The sequence below is a fragment of the Eptatretus burgeri genome, chromosome 7 (genome assembly GCF_056783735.1).
Source record: "Eptatretus burgeri isolate ZD-2024b chromosome 7, Ebu_testis_v1, whole genome shotgun sequence".
Classification (NCBI taxonomy): Eukaryota; Metazoa; Chordata; class Myxini; order Myxiniformes; family Myxinidae; genus Eptatretus; species Eptatretus burgeri.
Window position 1 is genome coordinate 56,206,581 of NC_140967.1, and position 27,955 is coordinate 56,234,535.

The window sequence follows — 27,955 nt, forward strand, 5'->3', positions numbered from 1 at the left end:
TTCTGAAAGGGTGTGTGGGTGTGAATGGAAGACACGTGATATTTAGAGATTAAATGGTGGATGCTTTACCAAGGGTGAAGGAACTCCTTGTGAGCCAACGGACATCCATATCTAGTGCCAACTGTGTTTGCGATGTCCTCCTGCAGTTGGGTTACCTTTATTTCGGAGGTTGGTGGCAGAATTTGCACTCCGGTCAACATAAAACACTTCATTCCGCAAAACATAAAAAATGCAAAGAAAACTGAAAAACCTCTCCATGGGAGTACCTCATATGCAGCCACCTTTCGCAGGGCAACTCACTGGATGATGGGATTGTGGAAAAGCCTTCAGGACCCTCATTCTTTGTTGATATGAGGAAAAGCACGGGGTAACCTTCCTGGATTGTATGGCAGTGGTGTTTGTCGGAGTGGTGCTGAGGTGTCATCCACCTGTCGGCAGTCTGCTCGGCATAACCTGAGGTGGTTCCTTTGTGTGGGTGCCTGGTTTGTCCTATCCCTAAGAGAGGATGATCACATATCTCTGTTATCATCTAAGTTTCAGCATTTGAACATCGTAGTGCAGCACTTTTTGAGGTTTGGAGACTGGGTAGTGGTAAGATCATGGTAGGAGGTTACACATACTACTGGTCTGGTCGCTCTGATGGTTACCATGCCCACGAAGTTGCTGTAGCTGTGTCCATTAAGCTGACTCCTCTGATACTTGAGGTAACACCAGTCAACAAGCGTATTATGCGACTGAGGATTAGACACTCCTTGGGTGTCATTTCCCTGGTCTATCTACATGTTCCGACTGAGTTGAGTAATCTCACTGTGATGGAGGCATTCCATGCCACGCTCGAGGCTGTGGTTGATCAGTGCCCCAGGCGAGACACATTCTATTCTTGGGGGATTTCATTACATGAACTAGCACTGACGGTGATGGTTATGAGACATGTGTTGGTCCCCATGGGACTGGAACTGTGAACTACAATAGCACTAAGTTCCTTGGCTTTGCAAGAAGTCATGGACTTAGGGTGGCCAGTTCATAGTTTCAGCGCCCCCAAGCTCTTCGCTGCACTTGGTATTCCAACGCTGGTGGTGTGGCAAAGGAGATTGACCATGTGCTCGTTGATGGTCGCTGAGGATGATTCAGAGCTGCAGAGTCTACTGGAGTGCTCAGTTCCTCAATAGCGAACACAGGCTTGTTATAGCATCTCTGAAGTTTCAGCTTAAATCCAAGAGAATGGTACCATCTCAGCTTAGGCTGAATAGTGGCAAGCTCAAGGATGAGTGGGTAGCTCAGTGGTTTGTGAATAGGCTGAGTGGAGATTTGGTGTGATCTGGTGTTTTGGGGAATCCTGAAGAGTTGTGGAGTGCCTTTCAGGCTACCATCCTAGATGTTGCCGGTGGATGTCTTGGAACCCACTGTCAGGCTAAGAAGAACTTTGTTTCCCCAGGGACACTGGATAGTGTTGATCTGAGTCACAGTGCTAGGCTTAATGGCAGAGCTGAGCTCTTCAGGGAGTTGAGGCATAAAACTGTATGTTTGCTGAGGGTGGACAAGCAGGGCTATGTGCGAGGAATCTGTGAAGGGGTAGAGCATCACCTATGGTCAAGTGATTCTGGTCTGCTTGCAGAGGAATTTGTGCATTGCATTCCTCTGAGCCCATCCCTCGGTGTACTGCAGTTCGAGCAGAGAGTGCTGAGCTCTTGACAGACGAGCCTGAAGTGAAGGCCTGCTGGGCCAGTTACTTTTAGCAGCTGCACCAGTTTGACACACCAGCTGTTGAGTTGGATGTCAGGGGTGTAACTATCCCTATTGCTGACCCTCAAATCAACTGTGAACAGTCTTTGTTTGTGGAAATAAAGGCTGTGGTCAACCAGATGAAAGGGGGTAAAGTTCTTTGGATCTGTGGCCTCCATGCTGAACTTCTCAATGCTGGTGGAAATCCTGTACTCATGTCATTGCGTGCAGTTATGTGCTCTGTTTGGAGCACAAGCATCATCAAAGCTGATGGAATGAGGGGCCTTGTTGTCCCTTTCTGGAAAGTGAAGGGTGATCGCCAGGACTGCATCAACTTCCGAGGGGTGACGCTGCTCTCAGTGCTGGACAACGTCTTTGCTCGGATAATTATTGATAGGGTTCACCACAATCTGCTTTAGCACCAATGCCCAGAGTAGCCGGGCATTACACCAAAGAGGTTAACGATTGTCTATTTCTTTGCTTTTCAGATCCTCACTAAATGCAGATGTGAGTTTCGGCAGGGGATGATCACAGCCTATCTTTATCTCTGCAAAGCGTTCGATTCAGTGAATCGGGATTCCCTCTGGAGGATACTCGGTCTTCATGGCATGCCACCTAATCTGATAAATCTGATTTCTGAACTATACTCCAGTACTGAGAGTGTTGTGAGGTGTGGTAGTTCCATCTCCAACTTATTTCCAGTTGTTACTGGAGTTTGTCAAGGGTGTGCACTGACCCCCTCACTTTTTTACGCTTGGAATCTGGAGAGGATGTCAGAGAGATTAAGCTGTGGTGCATCATTTGGCAATGTCAGGTTATCTGACCTTGATTTTGTAGATGATGCAGTCATCTTTGTGGAGATGCTTGATATCATTATGGGGGCCCTTGAGGTGCTGAATGAGGAGTCAGAGCTGCTGGGATTATGTGTTTCCTGGATCAATACTTAGATCCAGGCTTTCACTGACATCTTGGATGCTACAATCTTTTCTGTACCTGTTTGTGGTGAGGATGTTGAGGTCACGGAGGGATTCACTTACTTTGGTAGTGAAATTCAGGTCTCCGCATGTTGTGAGCCAGAGGTTGCGAGACGTCTGGGTTGGGCCTGGAGAGTCGTGGATTCACTGGATCATGGAGTGTGGTGCTGTCAGTACCTATGCAGGAGGACGAAAGTCTGAGTCTTCAAGTTCTTTGCCCTTCTGGTCTTACTCTACATTGCAATTGTGGGATGTGGGGTTTGGACTCTGACCAAGGATCTGAGATGAGGACTTAACTCCTTCGGCAGCAGTTCTCTTCAGAGAATCCTTGGCTATCACTGTTCAGACTTTGTGTCCAATGAGTGGTTGCTGAGAGACAATCAGGTAAGATTTGTTACCTGTGTAGTCCATTGAGTGCCAGTTGTGGCTTTATGGACATGTGGCTTGTTTTCCCCGATGCCAATCCTGCTCGCCAGATTCTCTCAGTGAGTGAGTCTCATGAGTGGAGGCAGTCAACAGGCCGACCACCTACCTCGTGATTGCAGCAGGTTGATCGGCATCTCGAGGAGATAGGGATGGCCCGGGTATCTGCCTGGGTGATGGCCAGATGGAGGCTCTTGGAGGACCGGCGGAAAGTGGACGCAGCGAAGCACTGCTCCGGCGCGTGCTCCCATACTTGACCTTTCCTGATAACACTAAGCTGTGTTGAGGCATCCAATGGATGGTGATGTTTGACTTCTCTGAGGACATTGAAATGAAGCAAAATACTGTATCTGCACTCAGGATAGCATTTGTGGCATCGACAATAATAAACACTATGGAAATGAATAACGTAAACCCAAATCAATCTGGAGGAGACATTCTCCAAAAGCAGCAATAGCACTGTTGTTAGTGGCATGTAATGAATATTCCTGTTCATTTTTACGTCCAGTGGCAGATGGTGGCACAATGCTCACCTCTGCCCCTGTATCCACAAGAAAACAAAGTCCACTAGTGTGATCCACGAGGAAGGGAAGTTGCCTGACGTATGGCCCAGGTGAACTCGTCGCCATTAGTTGTGGGTTTTGTCATTTCCCCGTGGCCATTATGAGCACGAAGCTCTACATTGATGAGCATTGAACAGCAGTTGTGAACGCCAGTGCGAGGTATGGCATTTCTCTCTGTCCCTACAAGGGATACATGAAGATAGGCACAACTGATGTTACACAGCATGGAGCTCCAGGACAAGCTTTGTAAAGTCTGCCATTTCATCTTGTAGTTGTGTGATGTGCTATGGTGGAGGTGTCATGTTCGCTACATTTGGTGTAACCATGTCAATGAGATAATCAGAGGGATCTGCAAAAGCATATTGTCAGCTCTGCATTAACTGCAAGTATCATGCGGAGTTGTGATGGTAAACGTTGCAAGAACAAGTCACACAGGAGTGACTGGTCGAAGGTGATGTGGTGGTCACCAAGAAGCTGCTGCATATAATGCAGTAGTTGTGTGGGTCTTTGATCTCTTAAATCCTCAGCGAGAAGAACTTGTTGAAAGTAGTGGTACTCGGTGGGAGTCATACGCTTTTTGTGCGATCTTCAAAGTAATTTAGGAAGCTTTCGTTGGAGGTTGTAGTAAAATATCTCTCACCTCTCTCACCTCTCTCACATACTCTGGTAAGATAAGGAGCCAACAATGTATTGGAATCGCATCAACTTGGTGGAAATGTTTCATGTGTCGAATTGGGCATTGACTTGTGTAAACCACAGCTGCGGGTAACTGCCACCTATGGAGTTGGTTGAGCATCTGGGAAGAGTTAGCTGGTTGGTTGTTCCTGACAACTGGTTGTGTGCTTTTAACTCCTTGTCTGTCCATTTGGATCACATCGGACTCACTAATTTTGCATGGAAGGAAATACGTTCGAGACGTTCAGATTCCATGTCAATTCTTCAGTCAATCGCAATGGTAAAACCTGTCAAAATCCCAAAACCCCATTAAACCAAAACTAAAGCATATTCACATATTATGACACCAAAGACAACGTGATACTGTTTCAGTATCTGGGACTTGAACGTCGTTTCTGAGCGTTCTCAACTATTGCTTCAAATGGGAGTGCAAAACTGGCCAACAAGTATTCTCTTTCAAGGTGGAGTGAGTTAGTTTGTTAGTTAAGGTATCGACACAGGTGCAGCAACTGCTGCTCCCTATCCTGCCATCTGTTCTATAATGATGATATGTCGCCACAGATTTCGTTCTTCAGCCAATATTCATGCCTCCGTCAGTGACGTTATTTGTCTGTCACTGCAAATTGCTTTTATGCAGTCCTTCCATCTTTTTGGTGGCCTTCCTCTTGATCTGGTTCCATTTACTCTTCCTTCTCTGAGGATTTTTGGAAGTCTGTTCTGGGGCATCCTTTGAATCTGCCCAAATAATCTAAGCCTTCTTTGTGTCATATTCTCTATTATTGCATGTTTTACTCCAAGGGTTTCCTTTATTATAGTATTCCTTATTTTATCCAGCCTAATTACTCCCATGATTTTTCTGAGGCACTCAATTCAAAAACACAGAGTCAATGTTCATCTTCTTGCTTTAATGTCCAAGTTTCTGACCCATACATCAAGATTCTGAGAGCCAGGACTCTATACAGTTCCACTTTGGTGTCACGTTGGATGTCTTTTGCCATCCAAATACCTTGTAGCCGCTGAAATGCTCACAGTGCTTTCCCAATTCAATGTTTGGTGTCTTCAGTGCATCTTCCATCCTGTGATATGGAATACCCCCGATAAGTAAATTTCTAAGCTTTCTTAAAAATTAATGCCTGGTGTTGGCTTAATGGTGCGGGTGGTGGGCTTTGGATCCTAGGGTCTTGAGTTCAAATCCTGCTCAGCTGTTGAATTAATACCAGGTGGGGTTAACTCAGCCTGTCGTCCTTCTGAGATTGGCAAAATGAGTGCCACATGCTGGTATACTGTGTCGCAGTGGCGACCCGTCCAGGATTGTACCCAATAGTCTAGGAGACTGATAAAGCAGCACCAATGCTCTGCACAGAGTATGGTCCCAATCTCCTCTCTCTCTCTCTTAAAAACTTTGCCATTTCGATTAATTTGATGCGGGTGCTGCCTTCTGATGACTTGTGTCTGTTTTTGTGATTTTCATCTTCATTCCCAGATCATTAATGCTTCTGCAAACACGATGTACAAGGATTTGCAGGTCTTTTTCCGTCTCTGTTAACAAGATCATGTCATCAGCGAATCAAAGGTTTGACATAACTCTTCCTTGGTTGTTAACTCTTTGTGGCATATCATGGAAACCAAGGCATTTAGGATCATTGGCATCTCCCGCGATGATGCTGAGTCTTTGGATCTCTCACTTTACAACTGCAGGCAGGTCAGTGGTCTTTCTGACTTCTACCATCTCCTCTCCGGCTGGCCCCCTCTGCTCTGTCTGAGATATGTACCCCCCCCCCATATTTCCACAGGGTGCTCAAGGTCTGCCAGCAACCCCCTTCTAGTAAAACTACCAAAATAAAGAATGACTGCTCACCTTCTCGCTTTCATTCCTCTTTTTCCCCCACCTTTAGAACAAACTCCCACGCTCTCGTCAATCCCTTTCTTCCCTCCAAATCTTCAAAACAGCTATTCACCACCATCTCTTATCTTCTCCCATCCAAAACCATGATCTTTTTCTACCCCTGATAATCCACCCCCAAACCCACTTCCTTCAAAGTCCCTGCTTTCCTTCCTGAAAGTCCCTGTCGTGTAAGGACCTGGAAGTCCCTGTAGTGTCCATCTTGTTTACCCCACCCCATCCCTCTCCCTTCCACAGATCTCCTCATATCTCTGTTCCACATTGTTTTGTCCTTCCCTCTCACACCCAACTTGTCTCCTGCCCCCCTTGTTGTACGTGATAGCTCTCATACAAGGCTCGACAGTATATGCAAAAAATAAAAATAAAAAAACTTGTTGGACGAGTTGGTTAGGTAACAAGAACAAGCCAATTCGATTTTGGTTCAGATCCGGATTACCAGTGGTGTACAAAATGTGAACTATTCAGCCTGATGGAGGTATGTGCTGTACCGAGTGCTGTTCCGTTTCACCAAGTTGCTGCTCTCCAAGTGATGTTTCATTTGTTACTTGGCGAAATCTTCGATTTTGTCAAGTATGTTGGTCTGTTCCGTTTGTTTGTTTGTTTGTTTGTCCGGTCGTCTTCAGCCCAAACGGCTGGACCAGTCGTTCTTAAATTTTTGCACCTGATAGGCAATCCACCTGAGACGGTCCGCGTCCAAACCCCGTCTTAATCGGACTAAACGTCGCGACGTGACGTCACACAACGTTAAAACACATTTTTGGACATAACTCAGTGACCGGAAGTCGTAGCGACATCCGGTTGACGCCAAATTAAACTCCATTCAAATATCTAAATGATTACTAAATGCATCTTGTTACAAATTACGTATAGTTTTCGCAAGCGTATGACGTCAAAGTTTTGCCTATTGACGTCATTTTTTAAATATGTTTATGCTCGTGTGCAGCCGAAACTACTGAAGCAATCGTTCTCAAATTTTAACACGTGATAGCCAATCTTGTTGAAATAGTCTGGGATCAAAATCACGTCATAATCGCACTTAACGTCACGACGTTACATTAAAAAAGGTGAAAACAAGCTTTTGAACATTACTCAGTAACCGGAAGTCGTAACGACTTCCTGTTGACGCCAAAACAAACTTCAATGGAATATCTAAATGTTTTAAAATGTCTTGTTAGTACAAATTATGCACAGTTTTCGCAAGCGTATGACATCAAAGTTTTTGACGCAAGCGTATGACGTCAAATTGGCATGATTTAAAAAAATTCTGTTCGTTCTACAGGTCACAATTCTTAACCGATTTGGATGAAATTTTAACAGCTGATAGAAATCCACAGTGCAAAAATATATGTGACTTTTGGTGATGTTCAAGATCAGGATCTGGATTCTGCATCACTTTATATTATCGCCCATTATAAACCAATGGGGAATTTTGTGAATTACACATGGCTATTTCTCAAACAGTTTTGCACTTATTATATTGAAACTTATACTGTCTATTTATGCATGTAATATTAACATGTGTACAAAGATTGATCGAAATTGACCCAAGGTCAAGGTCAGGGTCACCCAAAACATGAAAAACACATATAAAATACATATTTTTGTTTTACAACATATTTCAAACCTGATAACGGGATCGTAAAGCTGGTTGAAAAGCAATGTTTCTTGGTATCTTCAAATATTTTCTACGATCAGAATGAAGGCAACAAGCACCGATGATAAGTTGTTGAATGTCACATGGTGGCTTTAAATAAGTTGTGAAAATTTTCAATCTGCTGCCGTTACCATGACAACGCGCGCCTGATAATTGTTATTTGTGACGTCGCGTCATTTTATTAATGTACAAACAAATAAACACCACACATTCCATGACATTACAGCTTGGACCACCACACGGAAAGGTCAACTAATTCGCCAAGTGTCGTGCTCAGCACGATTTTTCATTATCTTGCCAAAACGAAGTTTTTGCAAGATATGTTAGTCAGCTTGTATGTTTTTTTTTGTTTGTTTGTTTGTTTGTCTGTAATCACGTATAAAAAATTCTGCAAAGCACAGTTATAATTGGAAATTTTGTAACTTCGCATATCAGAGGCCTATGGAGGTCCCTTTCAGTGCACAAAATTTTGTAGGTCAAGGTCAAAGGTCAAGGTCACTTTGTCGCAAATCAGGGGAGTCGACGAAACCCTTATTTTTTGAGTAATTTTGATCGGATCGTCTTCAAACTTCATGGGAATATAGTTCATGGTCTGGCGCTCAGTTGATTAATTTTTGGTGGCGATTGGCCTTGACCTTCATGGTTAGCGCCTCAGGTCAAACATATTTGACCCCAAGGTCAAATTTTCAAGTTTTAGGAACCATATCGTATGGTACCTCAAATTGAACACCTCGATGAGTGCTTTCTAGATATGTCAAGCTTGAGACCTTATGACGTCATTTGGTGACGTTATGGGGCAAACGCATATTTTTCATGGTTACTCTGTAGAACGATTCTCATCGGAATCTCTCGTAGGCAGATATTCCTCAAGGAGTCGCTCCTGGTGGATAGCAGCTCTGTTAACCTCAGTGTGACCTTAAAGAAGTCACCGTGGTCACCTTTTGGCAAGATATGGGTCACCCTGCGGGTGACATTGGTTTATTTGTTTGTTTGTTTGTTTCTCCACACAGAACTTTCGTGTTTTTCTCCACAACCGCTTGGCGGATTGAAGCAAAATTTTCAACATAGGAGTGACTACTCATGTAAAATCTTTTAGTGATGATTATGACGTCATAAGTCACATGATGTGGCAGCCATGTTGGAAAAACAGAAAAACTTTGGTCCTCCAGGTAACTCTGAAACCGCACCAAGGAAAAAATTGAAACTTAGCACATGACAAATACTCCTTGTGGAGAATAAGTGTTTTTTTAATGACATCATAGGTGCCTTTGTTATGATCTCATAATTGCATATGTAGAACGCTAAATCTGATCAGAATGAAAATTTTTGAGGGTCAACTAGGGATAAAATTGTCCACAGAAAAAAAAATTGATGACGTCATTCATTACGTGATTTGGCAGCGAGAGTCATGTGTCCAATCAAAGCGGGACATCTTGGTCTCCGGTCATCACTGACAGCAGTTATAAAGTGGCAGTTCCAGTTATGCGTCTTATTAATTATGTAACACACCAGTATGTAACATTATGTTATAAAGCAGTTATAAAGTGGCAGTTCCAGTTATGCCTCTTATTAATTATGTAACACACCAGTACACAAACGCCACACAAAATACACCACACAACACAAGTCCTGGCGAGGGTCTGCAATCTCTGATTGCTCTTTTTCTTCTTCAAAAATGTATTGGGCGTTTGGGCCTGATATGTTTTCGTGAATCAGGCATTGCTTGGCGGAGGTATGCGCTCTACTGAGTGCTCTTCTACTTCTGTATCAAGTCATCGAAAGATAACAAGAGCTGGAGGAGGATTGAGCAGCACATGGAGTAACCTCGTGTGGGAGAATCACAGAATGTTTGGTTTGCAGCTGTTCAAGCCTGAGGTATTTTTCACACAGGGAATGTTTTGTTCTATTAAGCAACAACCTCCAGTGTTACAAACTTTGTGTATTCATTAAAGGACGTGGTGGATAATGCAACAAGCAACAGCACATCGGTCAGAGATTAGGACGATGGAAATGAAAACTCCTATACAAGTGAAACAAATCTCTTTCGTATTGTTCGATCCTCGTGGAGGATCTCGAAGTCTTACTCACGTTGTTGTTCTTCATCTTCTTCTTGTGGACTTTTTTGTTTCACAGCCTACAGTTTTCATCGAAACTTCCTGAAACTTGGCATATATATATATATATATATATATATATATATATATATATATATATATATATATATATATATATATATGTAAAAATACTCCGCGCAGACAGTAACTATCTCCGATTTTGAAAATTCCTCCGAGAAAAAAGAGTTATGACGTCAAAATATCTCCGCTAATGGAAATCGCCTAAAAAATTATATCCGAAACTAGACAAGCTTTTTGAATTCTTTTTGCGGGAATCGAACAGAGCATTAGCAGAGATGAATTTCTGCACATATGATGCATCAGTATGACGTCAATTCGATTTTTATGACGTCATTCCTATTTTTTGATATTTTTTTGTTTCACAACCCAGAGTTTTCATCGGATCTTCGTAAAACTCTCCAGGTATATGCAGAAAGCCCACGCGCAGGCAGTAACCATCTCCGATTTTGGAAATTCTTCCGAGAAAAAAAGTTGATGTCATAATATCGCCTCTAATGGAAATTGCCTATACCATTATCTCCGAAACTAGGCAAGCTCTTTGAATTTTGTTTGCGGGAATCAAGCCGGGCATTAGCACAGATAACTTATCGCAAAGCTGATACATCACAATGACGTCATATTCGTTTTTATGACGTCATCATTAAGAGGACGAGGATCTTAGCTCATTTGAGCTTGTTTATTGAACATTTCACAATTCATCTCTCTCTCTTTCCGTGTATGAAATCCCATGAAAATATATTAATTTCAATTTATTTTACCTCAACTACTTTTTCTAAAATCTGATCTGGCCTTCAAAATCCTTTTGGTACACATCATCTTACTATAATTCACCGTCTGTCCATCTGTCTGTTCACAGGAACCACAAAAAAGGCTGAACCGATCGTCACCACTTTTGGGTGCATAATCCTGGGACCCATTGGAGTAAAAGAGACATAAGTATAATAGCATGACCCCCTTGACTGCTCCCGTAGAGAGAGGGTGCTTCCAGTAAAAAACAAAATTGTGTCTTATGAATAGTACATTCGCATTGTTATTTGTATTTAAAACTATTTTTCTTTACAATTATTTTTTTATTTTTTTCATACTATTATACAACACTTGAGATGAAACCTGACAAAGTTTATTTTATCAATGTCAATACCACTAATGGGATACAGCGCAAGCCTGATGGATGTACTGTCTCCTACTGTGAGTAAGTTCCCTTGTATCTCCTTGAAGATTAAAAAAGATGTCAATACTTAAAGAAGGAAAGACCCAACATTACTAATTAGTGCCTTCACTAGTTGCAGAGAGACGTGACTTTAATAAAGAAGAAACAATGAAAAGGGGTCTACCTTGACAAACCGCTCGGCCTCCTCACCTGGAAGATTAAGGATGGTGTAATGTCGTCGGCATTGCTGTGATCCCATAGAATTCCCAGCACAGTTCATCCATAGACCTTGGTACATAAAAGTGATGACCACAACAGCTGCTCCCCGACTGGTGATTTTCCACTCAGGGTGTGCCGTGGAAATGGTGAACCCAATGAGTGCGACAAAACAGATACCGCAGGCCAAGATCTGGCAAGATGAGCTCACCATGATGTTTCTTTGATCAAAAGTTCACCACTGCGAGAAGAACCAAAATATTTTATCTTCTGCTGTCTGTGGAATTAAAGAAAAACCTCACAAAACGTACGTAATATCCATATACTTGTTATGTAAATGTTTGCTGCCCGATTTATTATGTATCATTTACAATTCTCATGTTATTATATATGTAGTCATCAGCTAAGAAATACAAGAATCTGGTAAGTGACCAATTACAGCAGGACATACATTTACTACATGAGCAGATATTGTGGAATTTTTGACCTTCACCCAACCCTCCTCCCTCATTGTGTCTGTGTGCCTCATATATGCCCCCCTTCCCCTTCCTCTTATCTCCTCTCAACTTCCCCACCCCACCCACTCCTTCCATCCTGCCCTTCTCTCTCTCTCCCTCAAATCATCCTCCTTATTTTCCTTTTCTCATTTTTTTTCTCACCCCACCCCCTTTATGTGAGTAAAAAAATAGATGGCCGTAATTTCAATATAGAATGTGTTCATACATACATACATGTGTATACTACTACGACTACTACTACTACTTTCACAGCCACACCTAATCCCACCTTCTCAGATCCACATTCGTCCATGATTCAATTTGTTTGAGAGTGAAGTGTTGGGAGCATTATCATTGTCAAACACACTCGTTGGCATAATAAGCTCAAATGAGCTAAGATCCTCGTCCTCTTAATGATAACGTCATAAAAACGAATATGACGTCATTGTGATGTATCAGGTTTGCGATAAATGATCTGTGCTAATGCCCGGCTCGATTCCCGCAAACAAAATTCAAACAGCTTGCCTAGTTTCGGAGATAATGGAAAAGGCGATTTCCATTAGCGGCGATATTATGACCAACTTTTTTCTCGGAAGAATTTCCAAAATCGGAGATGGTTACTGCCTGCGCGTGGGCTTTCTGCATATACATGGCAAATTTCACGAAGATCCGATGAAAACTTTGTGTTGTGAAACAAAAAATAGGAATGACGTCATAAAAATTGATATGACGTCATAGTGATATAACATATGTGCGATAATTAATCTCTACTCATGCCCTGTTCGATTCCCACAAACAGAATTCAAAAAGCTTGCCTATTTTCGGAGATATTTTTTAGGCGATTTCCATTAGCGGAGATATTTTGACGTCATAACTTTTTTTTTTAGGAGGAATTTTCAAAATCCGAGATCGTTACTGTCTGCACAGGGTAATTTTACATATATATGCCAAGTTTCAGGAAGTTTCGATGAAAACTGTAGGCTGTGAAACAACTCGGAAGAATTTCCAAAATCGGACATGGTTACTGCCTGCGCATGGGCTTTCTGCATATACATGGCAAGTTTCACGAAGATCTGATGAAAACTCTGGGTTGTGAAACAAAAAATGTCAAGAAATAGGAATGACGTCATAAAAATTGATATGATGTCATAGTGATGTATCATATGTGCGGTAATTCATCTCTGCTAAGATTTCGACGTCACACAACCTCTGCAATCACACAAAGAAGATCTGAACCAATGACGATTTGAAGCAACGAGAGATGAGAAAAAAGCAACTGGAGATGATGATATTCAATTGTTTGTTTGAAAGTTAATTAAAACTTATCCTCGATATTTAAATAATGTATTTTGGCTGATGATAAAAAAATTTTCCCTCAAACCTGACCCCCACATATTTATTTACATTAATTGTTATTGGGAAATTGGATTTGCTTAACGTCATTTCAGTTAAAGTCACGCTTTTCAAGAACGTAACTACAATGTTAAATGACGACTGGCTAGAATGTGAATAGAAAGTTTGTGGGGTTGACGTATTTTATTTTGACATTTGCCTAATTTTAAGGACATGACATAATTATAGTCACTATAACATTTTACACCAATACCCAACTAAAGTCTGTCTGATCAGACCGAAATTGCACTTGCTAGATAGCTTAGGGCAAGGCACATTTAAACTTAATTTACATCATACCCCTCTGGGTTAAAAGGTCAAGGTATTACACCTCTTGGAGTATGAAACCACCATTTAGGATTTTCTGCCGATGTCCGAGGACTTTCTGCATGGAATTTTGTATCCATAATGGAAATAAAAAGTATGTGGGGATGTCATAATTTTTATGACCTTGACAATCTTTAAGGTCATGACCCAATTATAGACATTTAAACATTTTTCACCAAAACTCGACAGAGGTTTGGCCAATCAGAATTAAATTGCCCTCTATAGATAGCCTTGAGCAAGTTGCATTTATACTTCATTTACATTATACCCCCCTGGATGAAAGGTCAAGGTCAAATGGCTGTCTGAAAAAAAAACACTTTTTTTTGTCATCGCTCAATTTACCAATGCAGAATCTCAAAGATTGCTTGGCCTTCCAAGATGTTTTTGCATAATAATAGTAGATCTGCACTGAAGTTGTGCACCTGATATTTGATTTGTGTCCTTGACCTACTTTTTTTGGATTGTGACCTAATAAATTAAAAAAAAAATTTGATCATAACTTGAATAATTTTCCTCTTAGTCCAGTGGATTAGCAAACCAATTGGTCATTTTTTGATAAAAGCATCAAAATTGGCACAGACATAGATAATTACAGAGAAAACAATTTCAGATATGGAGGCACTTGAAATTGTACCTATGTTGGCCAGAGCGGCCATTTTCCAATATGGCCGCCATGCTACATTAGCTGTATAGATAATGCCTACTAGATGTCTTTGTTTCTAGATGTCCCCACCACATTTCCACAGGGCGCTCAACATCCGCCAACAACCCCCTTCTGGTAAAACTACCAAAATCACGAATCACTGCTCACCTTCACTCTTTCATTCCTCTTTTTCCTGCCTTTGGAATAAACTTCCTCACTCTATTCTTTCCCATTCATCCCCCCAGGCTTTCAAAACAGCTGTTCACCACCATCTCCTATCTTCCCCCATCCAAATCCTCGATCTTTTCTACCCCCGATAATCCAACCAAGCCCACTTCCTTCAATTCCCCTGCTTTCCTTCCTGAAAGTCCCTGTAATGTCCATCTTCTCTTCACCATGTACCCCATCCCATCCCCATCCCTCTCCCTTCCACAGTTCACCTAATGTGTCTGTTCCCCACTGTTTTGTCCCTTCCACTCCCGCCCCTCTTGTCTCATGCCCCCTTGCTGTGAGTTGTGTGTTAGCTCTCATACGAGCCTCGACAAGGTATACAAAAAAAAAAAGATGTGCCAGATCCGCAAGCTTAACAACTGGTGCAGTTCCTGGTTCCAGGTGAGTTTCTTCAATGTACATCACAAGTTCACCAAAGGCGATTCCGGAAATTACACGTTCGTTATCTGTCCCTTGCTGTGCATCTGTCTTGACCTTTCTTGCGCGATTGTATGGGGCCAGCAAACACTTTGTATGGTATTTGGCTTCCAATGCCACCATGTCACCCATACTGAGCCTGGCCAATAGCTCACTATCCTCAACAACTGCTGCACTTGCCCATACATTGCGGTCAATCTGAAATGTTGAAGCCTCATGAAGGCCACCATTATCAGCCAAATGTCCACAAAAGAAGCATGAAGGCTCTCTTGCAATTGTTTCTGTGCTAGCAGGCCGCGATCTAGTTCGTTTTCATGGAGCATCACCACTTCCACTCAACGTAGCTGCTACACTTGGCTTCGTTCTTTTCTCTGCCCTTCGCAGCATTGTGCTGTTGTAGCGGAGCATGCATGTGTGATGCCACTTAGCCTCGTTGGCAACCATAGCAGCTTCAATACCAGAACCACCATCCATTCTGTCCGACTGCAATGTTCTTGGTGACTGTCTTAGTTCATTGAATTTGACAAGGTTATCAGCAAGTGACTTGTACCCTCTTCCAATCAATGTCTGACCGTTTCGACAGTGCCGGGCATCGAAGCGACTCCATTGTTTGCTCCTGGCATATAACACAAAGTTCCCAGTTTGTATGAGCTGGCTGTCACACAGCGAAAATAGTGGTCACTGCTGGTGCCCGTGAACCAATAGTTCAACTTACCTCAGAATGCTTTGAGCTTGATAGTGTTCACAGGAAGAGTTAGGGAGCAGGGTTCTTAGACTTCAGCTTAAACAGACTTCCTCGGGCTTATGCCATGAGAAAATTCTAAATTCTACTTCTGGAATCTTGGTTCGCGGGCGCCAGCAGTGACCACTATTTTCGTTGTGTCTGTCTGTCTGTCTGTCTGTCTGTCTGTCTGTCTGTCTGTCTGTCTGTTTGTGACTCTCTCCAGAGCATAGCTCCGTGACGTTTGATGCGATCTTGATGAAACTTGGACACAAGCTAGATATCATGGTCTAGTTGTGTCTTTTTGTATGAGGGGCATCTCACGTCCCTTGTGGGCGGAGCCACGCCCACTTGACCTTTTTAATTATTTATTTATTTTTTTCTCGATTTTTTTTGTCGCAATTTAATTTCCTAGAAACTGTGCGTAATGTCCATAAGTACCACATATAAAAAAATCCTATTCGATTTGGTCAATTTTGATGGAAGAGATAAGTTTTTACGGTAGGGCTTCCTCAAAAGCTTCCACTAACTCAATTGTACCTATCGTGGCATTGTTCAATAATGTCGCCTCCCGGCTCGTCTACCATCGTCGCCTCCCGGCTAGTCTACTTCTAAATTCTACTACTGGGAGCATAAATCTACATTTGTCTCATTTCACTTTCACACCAGCTTCGACAAGATATTTGAGAACTGCCTCAAGGTTACACAAGTGTTCAGCATCAGTGCCACCAGTGATCAAAACATCATCTTGAAAACTACAACATTGGGAATTTATCTTAGCGGATTCTCCATACCACAAAGAAATATGGCAGCAGCTGATTTGATGTCGAAGGGACAGTGATTCAACAAAAACAACCCCTTGTGAGTGTTACAACAACTGTGCACTTCTTGGAGTCCTCATCAAGTAAGCTGATTAGAAATCCAGGTGGTTAAATGATTTTTCCACCAGAAGGTGAAGCAAATACGTCATCTACCTTGGGCAGAGGATAATTGTTCTGAGAGGAAAACTTGTTATCATCGCTGAAGGAGAGGGTATTACGTTGGGTCCGTTTGTTTGTCTGACTGTCTGTCTGCACAGAACTTTTGTGTTTTTCTCCGCAACCACTTGTCGGATCGACATGAAATTTTCACCATCGGTGTGATTACTCATGAAGAATGTTTTATTCATAATTAGGACATCATAGGTTACGTGGTGTGGCAGCCATGTTGGAAAAACTTTGGACCTCTATCTCTGAAACCGCACCGAGGAAAAAAAAAAAACTTAGCACATGGAAAGAACTCCTCATGAGGAATAAGTGTGATTTTTTTGACGTCATAGGTGCCTCCATTATGACGTCCTAATTGCATATGTACAACACTACATTTGATCAGTATGAAAATTTTTGAGAGTCATCTTGGGATAAAATGGAAAACAAAAAAAATGGATGACGTCATCGGGCACATGATTTGGTAACCATATTGCTTGAAAAAAAAATCCTTCATAAATCTTCTTCTCTGAAGTGGCTGAACAGATCGGGGCAAAACTTTACACACATGACCGCCTATCCATGAGGAACAAAAGGTTCACACATATGACATCATAGGTCACATGGTTTGGCAGACATATTGGATGTACCCTAAAACCCATTAAAAATAATTTTCTTCAGAACATCTGGACAAATCGAGGGAAACCACACAAATGTTCTCCAAGCCTTGGGGACACCATGGTATTCACGAATAATTTATGTCACATGGTCTGGCAGCCATATTGGATTGAGTGAAAATCTTTTTATAAAACTTTATCTTGAACCGCTTAATCAATTGACGTGAAACTTCATAATTATGATCTAGTGGTGATAGCGAATATATGTTTTAAATTTCAACCTGATCTGGTGCATGGTCTGGCAGCCAAAATTATTTAATTTTTTGATCTGGGTACTTTTTTTATTATTATTATTATTATTATTATTATTATTATTATTATTATTTTATTTGAATAAGGCTCACTTGGCTGTGCCTGGATGGGTTTGAGGGTAGAGGAGTATGAGCTGAAATGCGAATCGTATCCAGGTTCTTCCTGATGACATAATATTTGCTTTTTGCTTGTTGGGGTTCCTTCTGATTACTCCAATACAGGACTGTACCGATTTGGTCTTCCATTTCATTTGAATTGAATTTATTTTAATCCCATTCTAAATTAAATTGAATAATAGGAAACGTCATAGGTCAGGGTCAAGTGTCTGATCAAAGCGGGATGTCTTGGTACCCGATCATCAGTGCCAGCAGTTATAAAGTGGCAGTTCTAATTATGTCTCTTATTAATTACGTAACACACCAGTACACAAAACTACACAAACACCACACAAAACAAGTCCTGGCGAGGGTCTGCAATCTCTGATTGCTCTTTTTCTTGTTATTACTTGCATTTATACAAATTGTATAAATAAATATAAACATTTTTCATAATGTACATATTTTCTGAAGATGTACAGTATTACTTGCAGTTTATTTGTCATAATGCCTTCAATAATGTCTATTTCGACATACATACAAGCACATTTCGATGAGGTATGTCGGCATGGAAAAAAAGGCTACAAATGTAGCATGACATTACTGCAGGGTGCGGCTGGCAACTTCACATCAACATGATGTCGCTTCACCCACAGGCAAAAATTGTTAGCTAATATGATTTGTGAATCATATATAATGAATGAAACAAGAAAACCAAGCCTTCCAGGTTAACAGGAAAGATTAAACAAATAAAGTCAGCTCATTTGAGGGGAAAAATGTTGCTAAATCAGGCATATCAGCTTGCTCATGTTGTTGGAAACTTTTCACTCATTTGATCATGCAGACATTAAATGTTAAAATACAATTATTTTTCCAGTTATTACAGTCAACTCCAGATATGAATATCCCCTGTAGCCATCCAAAATCATCCACCAGAGGTGAAGGTCCCCCATAAAAGATGTAAAATATCGAAATTTCAAACATCTATCATGAAAATTAGTCCTCCGTAGATGAATTCCCCTCAGAGCCGAGTGGCTCATAACTACAGTTGACTGTGTTGCCACAAATGGCACTCATTCTTATACACAAAATATTTACATGCATATGGAAATTTTCATCCACAATACATGCACGGATGAACTCCATTTCGCAATTGTTGATAAATGTCTCGCATATATGCACTCTACGCACGCATGCTTCTTACAGAGGTTTCATCTTTGTCAACACCTAAAATGCCTTTGACGTGTTCATATATATATATATATATATATATATATATATATATATATATATATATATATATATATATATATATATATATATATATATATATATATTGTTACGTTTGAGGGGTGGAAGGGTGAGTAACTAATAAGCTTGTATATTAAGTTAGTGTGATGCATGTTAACGTGTAGGTGAGAACATTTTAATCAGAGACTGGTGATTGAAGTTGTCGTGTTTTTAGCTCGTCCACAACAAATTCGAGAAAAGCTGTTAAAGTCATAACGATGTCCTTCGGTCAGCCAGGCAGGCAGTCAGTGGGTCCATTTCGTTTTGTCAACATTCTTCATGAAATTACCTCCCCTCCTCACTTCAATCATCTTTTTTATTTAATAGCTGTGTATTTTTCTTCAATTTCTCTTTTGATGACATAAATGAGTAAAATATTTAAATACAACAATTAAAAAGTATGGAAAATAAAAAAAACAAGAAAAAGACATCATGCAGGGCTCAATAATTGCAAAATCCACCCCCCTCTCCAATGGTTGCCATGGATACATCAAATTGTTCATTTCATTAAAATTAAAAATGAGAATCTTAATCAAAGCTCTGGTCAATCAGATGGAAATTGAGTATTTTTCAGATTGAAATAGATGATTTTAGAAGTTTGGCTTTGAGTTGACCTTTGACCATTAAATCTCAAAGATAGTTGGTTTCCCAATTCAGTAATGCAGTTTTCAATTGCTGTTTAATTTTCAAGTCAATTGGATGAAAAATCCAGATTTTAGAAATTTGATCTCAGGATGACCTTTGATGTAAAAATTAATAGGCTTCTCAGTTGACTACCTCTTCAACTTAGTGAAGTTTCGTGAAGATCAGTTTTAACTTGTAAGCTGTAGTTTAACAGTATTTTAGCTCTGAATTTGTCCTGATCGCACATACTTGGAGAGGAGTGAGATACGTTTTTTTACTCTGTCTGCCTGTCTGGCAGTCAAACAAAATTCACAGACAAACAGACTGACAGACAGAATAACAAAATCGACTGACCAATATACTTGAAAAATCTTCGATTTTGCAAGTAATAAATGAACGAGATCATCAGCTTGGCACTGGTTCCAACATAATCAAAACTCTAAGTTTTCACTTCCACATTATAATGAGCTCAATTGTAGATCAAGGTCCTGTAGCTGCTGTTTTTCACATCCAATTGATTTTTTTTTTAATCCTTATTGGTATAATTAGCCTCCACTGGCTTGACCCGTAACAATCCACAACTAATGTGTCTTATGCTGAACTGCCTAAATAGTGAACAGAAACCTACATCATGATACTCACAGTCTCGTCAATGTGAAGAACGTCCTGAGAAGGAATTTCCGTAGGTGAAGAAGCAAGATGTCCTTAAACTGAGTTAGAGCAAAAGTGGAAGAGATCAGTACAAAGGCAATAATATGCAACCTGATGGCTACCGAAGTGTTGCAATTAAACTGATTGCTATACGCTCATCCTCACAAGACACCTCAATGGGCGTCCACAAATGGCTCCACCCGTGGATAACCAGGAGGACTTGTTTTGTTTCATTTGTGCTTTGGAGGCTTTTCAACGTATCAAGCATGTGTACAGTATCATACTAAATTGCCTTAAGCTCTCTGTGTTCACATACCTCACTTTTTGCTTGTTATGCCCTGGGTTTTCGACATGGAATTTCATAAGAGGAGACAGATGGTTCGAATAAATTAAGGCAAAAGAAACAGGTGATAGGAAAACGGTAAAACTTGCATCTGTGTTGCACTTGATCTATGGAAATATTGAGTGGTCCAAAATACTGAGTAAACTCAACAATATAAAATTGTTTCACGAACGTTCTGACTGTCTTCTTTATTTTTAGATAATCTAAACAAACATGGCAATTCATCAGTTGATCAATGATCGGTGCAGAGATAGCATTGAGTTGCAAACACAAAAATTGTCTGAATTTGACTTCTATTTCCAGGTCTGAATGTGTTGGAAGTTGGTTTTTCCTGCCCTTATGAAGCTCATCAAAGCTGAGTTTTCCATACCAGAACTGTCCTGTTATCGTTTCATCCCTGTGTCATTAATTGTGTTTTCAATCCATTCTCGTGTCTTAACCGTACCTTGTTGGGGGTGTATTATCAAATTTGTGACAATGTGAGTGGCTAACTCCCAATGCCTCAGCTGGTAAGCATTCGGTTAAGCATTGAAGGAGTCAGAAATAAATGCATAAGTTTATTCAAACCACATGATGATAGAGCATGCAGGCCCAAGACTTCTGGTCATGGACGAGCACACTGCCTCCTCTTCCTTCCGGAATCCAGAAATGGTTACACAAAACATCGTGCATAATATGCAAGAGGCCAGTAATGATCTAAATACCAAACTGTTGTGTGACAGTCATGGATGAGAGATCACAATTGGCAGCAATTACCCTTGATCTACAATAAAAAAAAATGTGTGTGTGTGTGTGTGTGTGTCCTCAATAACTCCAAAAACATGAAACCTAGTGGCCACAAACTTTGCATGTATACTAAGGGAACTCCAATGGAGGGCATGAATGCAAACTGGGTATTGGGTAAAGTCAAAAATCCCCTTTGAAGATCATTAATGGCTTACCTTCATGAAAAGCTCATCAGCCCAACTTCCCTCACAGGGGTCTTAGCCATCATTTTGATTTGGTCAATTCAAACATGGCTTGCCTTCTTCATCATCATGATCATCATGAATAGTGATGTTTGTAGGGCCATCGGCCCCATGATGATCATTTTCATGGAATAATTTGTCATGGTACATTTGTGCATCATTGGGCGAATTTTAATATCGACCTTGGATAGACCAATATTTGGATTTAGGTCAACAAAAAAAGTGCAAACAAAGTTTATTAAAAGGGACCAAAAAAGTGAACAAGTAGAGGTACATTCAAAGTACACTGCCCCGATGCCAAATTAAGAAATAGCTCCGCAAACCGGGCATAACCCCTCAGCCCCTTGACGCAAACCAATTTCAAGATGGTGGCCATATTGAAAATCGCAGCATGCCCATTTTCGAAAGGAACCTTCCTCTACTCAACCCCAACACACCCAGCAAAAATGGATTTAATCGGACAAGGCGTTCTCCTCGAAATTGATGAAAACCAAAAGTTGACAGACGCCCGGACGGACGTCCGCCAGACAACGCCGATGACGACAATACCCCCGAGCCAATTCAGGCTGAGGGGAAAAACAACAAATCCTCCTGCGCGTAACATTGCCAGGGCGCCTGGCGATGCTACGGTGCAGCACATGGAGATGGAATTGGGAGGGAGCAGTGTACAATAATTGATTAATTAAAGAATTAAAATAAATAAACTAGTGGTGCCAGGCACAACAAATCCCACCCATTTAAGGCATAAAGTTATTTTGGGGATCAAATTTAAATTTGATACATCCTTAACCCCGCTCTTCACAAATATGCATTTTTCACGATAAGATTGTTAGGATTTTAAGTCACAAATAGAATAAGGTTCACTACAAGCTTAGTTTGAAGTAAATCGGATCATTTTTGACGAAGTTATGAGCGAAAAACGATTTTGACCTTTTCGTGACCTGCCCTTGACCTTTGACCTAATTGGACCCAAAAGTTAATGGGGTCGTCCGAGGTTCATTGCCCACCTGTGGATACAATTTGACAGTGTTTGAGCAAGCCATTTTCCCGTAAAGTTGTATTTTCGTAACCATGTTTTAGTTTTAATGGAAAACTTGTAATTTTAACCGATGACCATGACCCCCAAAACTTCGGACCCTACCGATCTTCACAAATATGCATTTTTCACTATAGGAATGGGTAGGATTATAAGTGACAAATAGAATAAGGTTCACTATAAGCTTAGTTTGAAGTAAATCAGATCATTTTTGACGAAGTTATGAGCAAAAAACGATTTTGATCTTTTCGTGACCTTGACCTTAACCTTTGATCCAATTGGACCCAAAAGTTAATGGGGTCGTCCAAGGTTCATTGCCCACCTGTGGATTAAATTTGATAGTGTTTGCTGAAGCAGTTTTGCCGTAAAGTTGCTAACAGACAGACAGACAAACAAACAAACAGACATACAAACCGGACGATTACAATATCCCGCTCCTCCCTCAAATAATTGCAAAATAATTTTCTCAATTGGTTAGCATACCATACCATACACATAATAGCATACCAAAACCATCACTGTTTCATCTGAATCTGTAACTTTTTGAAAATTAAGAAATTAATCAAAAAATGAAAAATTAATCAATTGATTAATCGGTAAATTAAAAATACCCTTTACAGCCAAATCACTTGTTCACTATCCTGTCCAAATACCAGCTTCCTAGGTCAAAAGTTGCCTGAGATATTGCCCAGATGAGAAAGAAAATAAATAAGTTATTAATAATTTCGATAATAATTTATTGATTAATTGATTCAACAAAAAATAAAAATACTGTTTTTGCCAAAGTACATCTTCACTTTTGTCCCCAACTTTCAGTTACCTAGCTCAAAGGATGGCTGAGGTATCACCTGGACAAACAATAAATAAATTGATTAATTCTATCCATCCATTGGGACCATAGTCTGTAGAGAGCATTGGTGCTGCTAAAGCAGTCTCTTGGGCTATTGGGCACAATCTTAGATGGGTCACTATCCGACGCAGGACACTCAAATGGCTCAATCATCACAGCAGGCTGGTACTCATTTTGCCGACCTCATAAGGATGACAGGCTGATTCAACCCCACCTGGTATAAATTAAACAGCCAAGTGGGATTTGAACTCAGTACCCTCAGATCCCAAGCCCTAACTATTAAGCCAATCCATCCATCCATTGGGACCATACTCTGTGCAGAGCATTGGTGCTGCCTAAGCAGTCTCCTGGGCTGTTCGGCACAATCCTGGATGGGTCACCACTCCGACGCACGAATCATCCCAGCAAGCTGGTACTCATTTTGCTGACCCCAGAAGGATGACAGGCTGAGTCAACCCCACCTGGTATTAATTCATTGACATAGCAGGATTTGAACTCAGAATCTTGGGATCCCATGCCTGGCACCCTAACCATTAAGCCAACACCAGGCATTATCGACAGGGGTGCAAATTAACATTTTTATCCACCGGCCAGCAGGGCTGGTGACTAGAAAAAGTTACTGGCCCAGCAGAATTTCTACCGTCCTGATAAAATAAAGACAAAAGTCACAAATTTGATATCAAACACTTTTAATATACTCACTTCTACTATTACAGTACTGTAGGTGGCCTAATTAACTTTGACAGACTCACTGTCTTTATGAACTGGCAACGAACAAAAATCAATAATAATGGCAACAAATTCATCACTCAGAGTCACAACAATTCAATCTGATTCAGAATGGGAGAGATAGACTGACTCAGAATCACTCTCAGAGTCACTATCTGACAAATTCTGAGTCAGACTGTCAGGATGACTTTTGGTGCTACTACCTCGAGTGAAGTTGGGCCGCCTTTGTCTCGGCCCTTTCTTGAGCCACACTTCAACAGCTTGTTTTGGTGTAAACTGGCGAACACTTGGTGCCAACAGCTGAGTGAGCATAAGGTCATTCAGGGCATCTGAATTAAGGGTAGATCGAAGGTCACTTTTGATGCGTTTCATGTGACTAAAGCCATGCTCGCATTCAGCTGTTGATGCAGGCAAAGACAACACCAGGTCAATCAAAGCTAGCAGGTTAGGACATTCACTGCTGAAACACCGGTTCAGTTCAGGCCATGTTTGCTTGCAGAGTTTTTCCTGCCATTCAGGCTTGCTGTAGATAAAGGACTTTCACACAGCCCACTCATCCCCTATCCTGACTGAATCTGCACCTGCAGCCTCCAAAGCTGGTGTGAAATGTGTCACCAAGGCATCCACCAAATTATCACAAAATTCTGTCATATTCTGTTTATCCGGCCAGAATTTGAAGCTGGTCAGACTTGTGGCTTGGATAATGCCTTCATTCATGACGTCCACAAGACGTTTGTCGAGACTCATCAATAACTGATCCAGGAGTTTCCTGCGTGAGGAAATGAATGCAGCATCATTTCCAGACATGTCATTTCCCTCAAAGCTTGTTTTGCCATCAAGTTTCAGCAAACGGGGACTTGGTCGTGTTTTCATCCTCTCCAACAAGATCTTTGTTGACTCGATAGAACAGTGAATCTCTGCAATAGATACAGTTTTAATCTGAATCTTACAGGAAAGGGCACCAATATGATGGAGGACATCTGACATGAAAGCAGCATACTTCACAATGTCCAGTGATGTAGAATGCTTGAAGTAGTTTTTAGCCTTCGCTTGCTGATCTTTATTTACACAAACAGCATCAGGACTCTGAATTTGTTGAAGATGTTGCACAATATCCCGATAACCATCAAGAAAATGCTCCAGAGCACGCTGGACATGGCTCACCCACCGTGTCATCTGAACAGACTGATAAAAATTTGGCTTGAGCAACATGATCTCTCAATTTGATGCGTTCAACTTCTGCAATGCAAGACACAAAATTTCTGGCCCGAGTCCTATTTTAATATGTTTGTCCAATGTTAAGACCCTTCTGTTTGTCAAGCTCACATATCCATACAAAGTCTGTGTATGGTCTTCCCTTCTTTGCAATGGCATGAGCAGTTCTGAACAGGTGGTTCAGCCTTGAGGCCTCTGCTGAATTAAGAGATGTCAATGCTTTCTCTGCAGCAGTTGTATTCAATGGGGGCATTCTTTGCTTCAACTATATTTTGACACAGTTTGTGTCCCTGTGAGTCTTCGTGATCTTTTATAGACTCAATTTGAAATGAGAAGTCCCTACCACAAATGGGCCTTTACGAAGAGCTTCTTTGGAACAATATTATCTGCAAGAGGTGCAGAACATCTCATCTGTAGACTGCTCATATTTGAGCCACTCTCGTTTTTTTCCTGCCTCATCCACAGCCCATTTAGGATTCCACTGTCGTTTCCTTTTGTTCTTCTCATAGGTGTGTGCTTTCTCTCTTTTTTCATCATCAGCTTGTTTTGACTTTTTTGCTGGTGGAGGCTTGACTCTCTTGATGAAGTTCCACATGCTGCGACTGCCTACAGTCACTGTACTATAACAATACTCACTGGTCAGTGGTCCTGGAGTTCAGAAACATGCAAGTCTGCAAGAAAAATAAGGACTCATCATTAAGGTAAGGTCAGGTACGTAATATATAGTATAATACTTTATCATGTTTATGGCAAAATATTGAAATTATTTATTTAAGACAAAAGTCACAAATTTGATATCAAACACTTTTAATATACTCACATGAGTGAGTTTGATGAGTGAGGTTGGTTGGATGAGTGAGTTTGATGGATGAGGTTGGTTGGATGAGTGAGGTTGGTTGGATGAGTGAGGTTGGTTGGATGAGTGAGTTTAATGGAGGAGGTTTGCAGAATGAGTGAGTTTGATGGAGGAGGTTGGGTGGATGAGTGAGTTGGATGGATGGATGAGTGAGTTTGATGAGTGGGGTGGGGGTGGGGGAATGATGCAGGGAGGAGGAGGTAGTGGGTGATGGGGGGGACCTTTATTGTGTGGGTGATGGGGGGGTGCAGGGGGGTTGTAAGTAGTGCTGGGGGGCATTTTTGTGGGTGATGGGGTGGTTGTGGCTGATGGACGATGGGGGGGGGGAGTTGTGGGTGATGGACAATGGTGGGACTCGTCCACCCAACATCACATATAAACTCACTTATCCACCTAACCTCACCAATCAAACTCACTCATTCACCCAACCTCACCCATCAAACACACTCATTAACCCAACCTCACCCATCAAACTCACTCATTCACCCAACCTCACCCATCAAACTCACTCATTCATCTAACCTCACTCATTAACCCAAAGGCCTCATCAAACTCACTCATTCACCTAACCTCACCCATGAAACTCACTCATTCACCCAAATTCACTCATTTAACCAACCTGGGAATGAGAAAATGCTTCCAAACCGTCAAATCTTGCGCAACCACGCGTGACTTGGAACGAGATGAAAACAGACAAAATGGCCGCCGCAGAATTACCAGTGATTGCTACGGATTTCTGCGGACAAAAACAGTAGTTCTAGTTGAGAAAACTAGTAGAGAAGCTAGTAAAAAATGTACAAAATAACAGGAATCACCGGTGATTCGCCAGCCGGGCAGGTAAGGCAGTATTGTCTACCCGCCCAGCACAAAAGTTAGGCACCATTGGCGACCGGGTGGTCGTTAATTTGCACCCCTGATTGATTACTTGATTAATCAATAAATGAAAAATACCCCTTATAGCCAAATAACTTGATCACTATCATGTCCAAATATCAGCTTCTGAGCTCAAAAGGTGCCTGAGATATTGCCCAGATTAGAAAGAAAATAAATAAGGCATTAATAAATCGACAATAATTAATTGAATAATCAAAAAATAAAAAATACTGTTTTTGCCAAAGCACATCTTTACATTTGTCCCCAAATTTCACCTTCCTCTCTCAAAGGATGGCTGAGATATCACCCGGACAAACAAGAGAGCAAGAAAACAAACAAACAAGAAAGATGGCGCGAGTACCACGAGACTTGTGAAATCCATAAACCAATTTGAACTTTAAAAGTAATTGGTGGTTGAATTCAATGACAAAATACACAAATCTTCTTAAAATTGCAAGACAAATGGATGAAAATAGACCATCTAAGAAATGACTGTGTCGACTTTTTGGGCTATGTTGTCCTCAGAAATACTTTTTCGTTGAATTCAGTGACCTGATATGCAAATCCTCTTCAAATTTCAAATCAATGGGATGAAAATTGGGGATTTTAGAAATTCCAGCTTAGTTGTTGACCTTTTGGTCGATGTTGACCTCAAAAATAATTATTGGCTGGTTGAATTCAGTAACCTAAAATATAAATGTTCTTTATATTTCAAGTCAATCAGATGGAAATTGAGGATTTTAGAAATCTCACCTACATTGTTCAACTTTGGCCGATGTTAAACTTTTGGCCAATTTTGACCTCAAAAGTAATTGCTGGTTGAATTAAATGACCAAATATGCAACTTCTTTGCAAATTTCAGGTCAACTGAATGAAAATTGACAATTT

At 41.0% G+C, this 27,955-nt stretch overlaps 1 protein-coding gene and 1 pseudogene across 2 annotated transcripts in view; both read right to left on the reverse strand.

The window, feature by feature from the left end:
* Window positions 1-20,363, reverse strand: part of LOC147023304 (claudin-7-B-like) — a 103,809-nt gene extending 83,446 nt beyond the window's left edge. The window contains exons 1-2 of one of the 2 annotated variants that reach the window (XM_085888555.1): window positions 20,189-20,363; window positions 11,410-11,692 (exon numbers count right to left, since the gene is read on the reverse strand). In XM_085888555.1, the coding sequence (XP_085744681.1) occupies window positions 11,410-11,629 (220 nt within the window). In that variant the 5' untranslated portion in view covers window positions 11,630-11,692; window positions 20,189-20,363. The remainder of the gene's footprint in view (window positions 1-11,409; window positions 11,693-20,188) is intronic. The other variant, XM_085888554.1, reaches the window with a different exon arrangement.
* Window positions 20,364-24,128: 3,765 nt separating this feature from the next.
* LOC147023306 (zinc finger protein 862-like) lies at window positions 24,129-26,346 on the reverse strand (annotated as a pseudogene).
* Window positions 26,347-27,955: the final 1,609 nt, after the last annotated feature.